Source organism: Olea europaea, chromosome 5 (genome assembly GCF_002742605.1).
Source record: "Olea europaea var. sylvestris chromosome 5, O_europaea_v1, whole genome shotgun sequence".
Lineage (NCBI taxonomy): Eukaryota > Viridiplantae > Streptophyta > Magnoliopsida > Lamiales > Oleaceae > Olea > Olea europaea.
The window spans coordinates 9,945,486-9,953,105 of record NC_036241.1 but is presented as its reverse complement, the minus strand read 5'-3'; the positions used below and the strand labels follow the sequence as shown (position 1 = coordinate 9,953,105).

General features: G+C 36.2%; 1 protein-coding gene across 2 annotated transcripts; it reads right to left on the bottom strand.

Moving 5' to 3' along the window:
* Positions 1-861: 861 nt before the first annotated feature.
* LOC111394580 (protein ACCELERATED CELL DEATH 6-like) lies at positions 862-3,901 on the bottom strand. 2 transcript variants are annotated; one of them, XM_023020467.1, is made up of 3 exons: positions 3,168-3,901; positions 2,153-2,652; positions 862-1,637 (listed from the first exon to the last, which is right to left on the bottom strand). In XM_023020467.1, exons 1-3 carry the CDS (start codon positions 3,769-3,771, stop codon positions 1,107-1,109), a joined length of 1,635 nt encoding a protein of 544 aa, XP_022876235.1. In that variant the 5' UTR covers positions 3,772-3,901; the 3' UTR covers positions 862-1,106. The 2 variants fall into 2 exon arrangements, with proteins under 2 accessions (XP_022876235.1, XP_022876234.1); XM_023020466.1 differs by having other exon boundaries at positions 2,120-2,652; positions 3,168-3,899.
* Between the last annotated feature and the right edge of the window lie 3,719 nt (positions 3,902-7,620).

The following is a 7,620-nucleotide window of genomic DNA, read 5'->3' as shown; positions in this document are numbered from 1 at the left end:
ATTTTAATGATGCAAGTAGATCATTTAATGAAAGTGTTTCCAAGTCTTTAAATTCCTCAATTGTGGCAGCAATGAAATCAAACCTTGATGGTAGACTTTGAAGAACTTTTTCAACAAATTTCTGATCTTCTAAACATTCGCCATTGAATGCCATTTGATATATAATTGTGGTAACCCTCGTGATGTAATCAGAAAGACTTTCTTCTTCTTTCATTAATTTCTCAAACTCTAATCTCAAGGACTATAAGCGTACCTTTTTTACTCTCTTCTCCAATGTATGTTGTGTGCAAAATTTCCCAAGCTTGCCTTGAAGTTTCAGCTTTTGTAATTCGTTCAAACATCGGTCTTTCAATTGCCTGGTAAATTTGGTAAAGGGCTTTACTGTCTTTTTCTCGCTTTTCATTTAAAGCATTTCTTTGGGCTTGAATCATTTCATCTTCAGTCTCCAGATCTTCCAAACCTTCATCAACAATATTCTAGAGCTTCATAGATTTCAGCAAAACTTTCATATTTTGATGCCCATAGTCATAATCTTCCCCAATGAAACGAAGAATAAGAGACACCAGATTACTTGGATTTGCCATGATTTTTTTTCTAAGTTATGTTGCTGCTGTTATATTCTGTGAACAATTTTTGTAATGATTGAATGCTCTAATACTAGTTTGAAGGCAAGCAAAGTTGGGAATTATATTATCAGAAATACTCAATCTTATTGCCTTAAAAAGTTACTGCAGATTACATTCTAATTTATACATACTAGAAGACACAGGGAAATGCATCAAAATAAATGTGGCTATTACATATCCAAGAAGACTCCTTAAATTACTCAATCAATTATTGAAATACTAGTAGACACTGGACTAAAATAAAGTTCAGTAATTGATTCTTGAACATTCTAATTTATACATACTAGAAGACACAGGGAAATGCATCAAAATAAATGTGGCTATTACATATCCAAGAAGACTCCTTAAATTACTCAATCAATTATTGAAATACTAGTAGACACTGGACTAAAATAAAGTTCAGTAATTGATTCTTGAATTCATCAGTGATCATTAATTTGGTTTATTTTTCAACAAATCCACACTAAATGCCCTTTTCACTCAGTAGTAGAAAATAGGAAAGCAGAAGCTGCAAATGACACATTCTATAATAGCAATTTCTAGTGACTGTTCCAACACCGTGTACAAACCGGTCATGAAAGCAATCACCATCGCCCCCATGGCAACTATAACAAGTAGTGCACCAGCAAGATACGAGTGCACAAGCTTCAACTTGTCAGTGAAACTGGCTCCAATGAAGTGGAGAAAAATAGCAGAAGCAGAGCAAACCACAGCTAATGTATCAGTTATAATGAACGCTTTAAAAGCAGCTTTTCTTGATAAAATTGCCATGCCTTCGTTTGGGCCATCATTTCCGTACCCACCTGGAATGGTGAATCCGGCAGCAAATGCAACTGTTGTTATGAGAGCAGCCACTACCATATGAGTGTCGGCTGCTTTTCTAATATCTGCTGGAACCATCCTTTTATTTTCAGGATTCTTCATCTGCAATCGCCAATAATTTTCAAGATTCACTTCATTCACAATACCTAGGGAAGCATGGTTTTCTTTTAATTCCTTCTGTACGGCATTCTGCATAGTGTCAAACCAAGGAGTCAAGCGACAAAAGGATCAACCAAAAAAAAATTTATACATGAGCAGCACTTTGTGTGGTAGACGCTTTTATTAGACGCGGAAACTTTACTTCTGGTATCCTCATTTTTCGTCAAGACATGTTTGGTACACATACTATAGATAATATTTTAACTTATTTTTCTTCTTTGTTATTATCCCGAATTGCAGCTTTTCCTACCAAACAAGCTAGTCCTAAAACCAATAATAGGAAAAAAAAAAGGTCTTTGTTCTCTGTCATTTCATTTAGAGCATCACTTATTTTAGAAAACTAACTAGTTCGATTTGGCACATTGTTATGATAAGAGGATAGTAACACGTTCCCTTAGCACCTTTCAAATTGTTTTTCCACGTTGTACAAGAAATAAAATGAAAGTTTAGTAGTTTCATTCAGAAAATAAAAAATGAAAAAACGTAAAGAATTGAAGGGAGATTATCTTTACCCGTCTTGTTGAATAAACATCGGAAAACATTACCACATCAAGAGGCGTCTTATATTCCTTGTTCACAGCATTCTTTTTTACTTGTGGATGGTTTACAAGATCATAGCCATAGAAGTAGTTGGGAGCTGCAGCATATTCGTGGAGGGGTGTGTTTCCCTCTTCATCTTTTTGGTTAATGAGGTAGCCAACCCATGATTTTTTCATGATAAATTTAAATGATTCTTGTTGCTCGAATGCCACGGAAAGATGTAGAATATTTTGGCCATTTCCAACAACCATCTCCCAGCAATCAGGACAATATGCTAAAATCTCTTCCATTATCTTTACCTTCCCGTAACAAGTCGCTATATGAAGAGCTGTTCTATTGTAATCTTTTTCTGCAACTATGTATGCTATTGATTTATCAGCCTTTAATAGTTCCTCTGCTACTTCATTGGATCCACGTTGTGCTGCAAAATGGAGAGCACTCCATCCAAAATCATTTACTTCCGTTATTATAGTTGGATGTTTTTTCAACAACTTTTCTGATATTCCTGCATTCATCAAATTTTGAGTGAGAATTAGGCATTAGCTAGAGTGCATTAAAGCAGTTCTTATGCAGGAAAAATAAGTACTAGAATGATGAACACAAACTTATACCAACAACCGTTTAATTTTATATTGATTCAAGAGAATACTGTAAAATTAGCAATAAGACTCATTGATCACAATGAATACCAAGAAATGGAGAAAGAAGAATATTAAATTTTACTTAGTGATCTATTTTGGCCAACTAGCAAGTGGTTGATTCATACAATAAAACCAAAATCCAAGTCATGGAGGAAATGTTGAATTTCCCATAATAAAATCTTAGTGAAGAGAGAAATATAAAAGTAATAAGAAAGTGCTTTTATGGTGATCGGAGTATTGATTAAGACTACAAAAAAATTTTCCTTGAATATTAGAAAGGCCACATGACATAGTCCAACTCTCTGGCCTATATTAAGCTCCAAGAGCATCTTCTTGTTAAAGAACACAAGAATTGCTAGTAATAAAATTAAAGACTTACGTTTCCAATCATATAAAGCCGCAGCATGCAGAACAGTGTTCCTATTTGGTCCAGTGTAAGCCGGTGATGAGCAATTTTCCAATATGTGATTCACACACATTTTCCGGTTCTCATCATCTGGATTGACATCAACTGCAAGAAACAATGGAGTTTCCAGTGCATTATTCGCTATATTTGCAAGTTCAGGGTCGTTTTGTATCAACAAAAGGACCATATTCGGCTGATCATTCCTGATTGCCTCGTGCAGTGCAGTGTCTCCATTTCTATTTTTCCATGTTAGCAGCTTTTTGAGCGCTTCGCCTCCGGCTTCAAGCTCTCCATCTAATCTCTTTGCAAATTCCATCATCGCTATCCCGACATTCTGCCTGCCACTTCTCGCGGCAACGTGAAGCGCGGTCTCACCATCTGAGTTCGCTTCACAGAGTAAGGATTCATTTATCATGAGGATTTCTAATGCAAATTTCTGGGAGTCGTTGAACTGGGCAGCAACGTGAAGTAAAGTATTCTTGTTCGGTGTCAATTGAGTGGTACAGACAAGTTCCTTCTTTTCTGTGATGGCATTAAGATTGCCCTGTTGTACAGCGTTATACAAACTAGGATCCATTAAAATTGTTCTCTCGTTTGATAGCACACGAATGCAACGACTTTCACCACACTTCACAACAACAAAATTCGTTATATGCAGGATTGCAAGTGAACTTAGTGCATTTATAGACGCCTTGCAGAATTACTAAAATTTGTACTTATGAGAAGAAACGAGTTGCACGTTATCTAATTTGGATCTTGCTATATGTACTTCAAACTTTACATAATGGGTTACATAATGTCATATGTCGCTCTATCATTTGTCAGTTTAAAACTCAATCATCTTTTTGAAACAATATTTTCTCTCCACATCATCTTCTATAATCATTTATGTATCATTTTTATGTACAAGTAGCACAATTAATCTAATTTAGCATTTTTATATATTATAATTTTATAAAATTGTCATCATTAATGGACTGGGGCCCAGGTGAGAAATAAGTTACACAAAACCAAACGAAGATAACCACAAATTTCTTCATTATTAGAGGACTAGGGTCCAGGTGGCAAACGAGTTACACAAAATCGAAATGAAGATAAATATGGTAGATATAAGTCACAATTTAACAATATTGATCGATTGAGACTTTTAGTTTGATGCGATAACTATGATTTTTCCACAGTTCATGCTAAAAATTATGTGTCAGTGCTTGTTTGATATAGATTTTAAGTCAATTAAAATCAATTTTTTTATCATTATTTTATTATTCCAATCGTTATTTTTGATTTCTTTTCTTGAAGATAAGATCCACTTTATCTCTAACGGAAAAAAATTCATTATCAAAATTCCAAACAAAGAGGAACACAATTTCAGTTTTTGAAAATATTATATTTAACCTTTATTAACGGTACTCACCTACCACGGCATGTCCACTTTCATGTGCCCACTTGAACCGCCTGCTTGTGATATTAGTGTGTCCAGCCTATCGCCCCTCGGGGCATAGTCTAGTGATACAAAGGATAGGAGTGATGTTATCTCACGCCTTGCTGGCAGTTGCAATGTGGAAATTTGATTCCTGAAACATGAAATTGGATTCCTTATAAGCGCAATGTACATGCAGCTCTTGTTCTCTGACCTGTTGGGACACATTCCATAATTTACCTCCCTCACAAAACTTTAGAAGCAGGACGGTAGGGACTCTCAAAATTGGGGTTCAAAACTTTTTTTTTTTTTTTTTTTTAGTGTGTCCAGCCTATCATATCGACTCCAGATACCTAGGAATAAAACCAGCTAGTTTTTTAAAGAGAATTACTGTCACTTGTCCACTATTTCTTACAAATTACATTCTCAACACCACCTCAAGTTGAGTAAACATCATAAAGCAAAAAGAAGAAAATAAATCACCTGTGGTCGGTGGAGAAGATTACAGAGAAACCCAAAGGTGTTTTTCATTCTAATCCATTGGCCTATCTTTACAAACTGAGAGGAAAAGGATTGGACTTCTCTTAGTTTTCTTTGCCTCGATAAACTAATCAGTCTTTTAGCTCCACAAGGGTGTATTGTTAGCTCCACAAGGGTATATTGGTGAACTTCCTCCTCCTTGGCCAACCTATTGAAGCACAATCAGTGAGGTTCTTCCACACCCAAAGAACAATTGTTCAACTTTCCTCCCCGCAAGACGGAAGAAGCAAGAGCATTGTGTTGGAAAAAATGGTTTAATGGGTCAACTTTGAGCCCAAATTTCAGTGGGACCCACCTTTTAAATAATACGGGACCTAGCATATTCACGTTCTACTCCGCGAGATGATTAACGTGATATATTTATTTATCGAAAACCATTTAAAATTGAATGAAATATTAAGCGTTAAAGTAACCCACATAAACTAAGGATTATGGAAGAATTTGATTTGTCAAACACTTATCCCACATAGGAAAGTTAGGAAACTTTGGTGTGGTTTATAAGGTGGAAGTTTGGAATTGGGTTTGGGCCCCAAGGGGTACCAATAGTCTTTGGAAGGGGGAAGACCTATATCCCATTGGGTTCGGTCATAAACTCACACGCGCGCGCCGCCGCCGCCGTCCGTACCGAGCAAGACAGTGATGCTGAAAAATTGGCTGCGGTTGATGCATGGAAGCATTCTGATTTCTTATGCAGAAATTATGTGCTTAATGGACTGGATAACACATTATATAATGTGTACTGCAATGCTAAGTCTGCAAAAGAACTGTGGGAATCTTTGGACACAAAATACAAAACCGAAGATGCCGGCACGAAGAAATTCATTGTCGGTTGTTTTTTGGATTATAAAATGGTTGACAACAAGACTGTCATATCCCAAGTTCAAGAACTTCAGATCATACTTAGCGACATCCATGCCGAAGGAATGAAACTAAGTGAATCATTCCAAGTCGCTGCACTAATTGAGAAATTACCACCTTCATGGAAGGATTTCAAGAATTACCTCAAGCACAAGCGGAAGGAAATGAAACTTGAAGATATCATTGTCCGTTTGAGAATAGAAGAAGACAATCGCAAAACGGAAAAAAGGAATGGTGCATCTACTTCGATGGAACCAAAAGCCAACATTGTAGAAGGAGGTTTCAAGACAAGCAAAAAGAGGAAGCACAATGGGGAAGGACAAATTGGTTCTTCAAAAACTGCTAAAAAGTTTAAAGGCAGCTGTTACAATTGTGGCAAGGCAGGACATCGATCCAAGGATTGTCAAAAGCAAAAAATGTGAAGGGAAAAACTAACCAGGCCAATGTAACGGAACATGAGAACCTCACTGATAAGGTACAAGACATGAATCTTTCTGCGGTCGTCTCTGAATGCAACTTAATTGGAAACACTAAGGAGTGGTGGGTGGATACTAGAGCTACTCGTCACATATGCTCAAACCTCGGGATGTTCTCTACCTACAAAGCAATGGATCATGATGAACATCTATACATGGGAAACTCGTCTTCTTCCAAGGTAGAAGGACATGGGAAGATAGTGCTGAAAATGACAAGTGGAAAAGAGCTCACTCTGAATGATGTTCTTCATGTGCCCGATATTAGGAAAAACTTGGTATCTGGTTCTCTACTAAGTAAGAATGGGTTTAAACTAGTATTTGTCTCGGACAAATTTGTACTATCAAAGAATGAAATGTTTGTAGGAAAAGGCTACCTGAATGAGGGGCTCTTTAAATTGAATGCAATGACTGTTGTACCTCCAATTAATAAGAATACATCTTCTTCTTACTTGTTTGAGTCATTTAACATTTGGCATGAACGATTAGGACATACAAGTTATAACACTTTGCGTAGACTAATCAAATTAGATTTATTACCAAAGTGTGATTTAAATCCTAATCACAAATGCGATATATGTGTAGAAGCCAAAATGACACGTTTACCCTTTTGTTCTGTTGAAAGAAGTACCGAACCTCTAGATTTAATTCACACTGACATATGTGATCTAAAGTTTGTTCAAATGAGAGGAGGTAATAAGTATTTTATTACTTTTATCGATGATTGCACTCGATATTGCTATGTGTATTTACTCAAAAGCAAAGACAAAACAATTGACGTGTTTAAACATTACAAGTTGGAAATTGAAAATCAACTTAGTAAAAAAATTAAGGCTATAAGAAGTGATAGAGATGGTGAATATGATTCTCCATTTCAACAATTCTGTTTGGAACACGGAATAATTCATCAAACTACCACGCCTTATTTTCCTCAATCCAATGTTATTGCTGAACGCAAGAACCGAACATTAAAAGAGATGATGAATGCTATGTTGATAAGTTCTGGATTACCGCAGAACTTGTGGGGGGAAGCCTTGCTTTCCGCCAACTATATTCTTAACAAACTACCACATCGAAAAACGCAAAAGATACCTTATGAAGTATGGAAAGGTCACAAACCTAATTATAAATACTT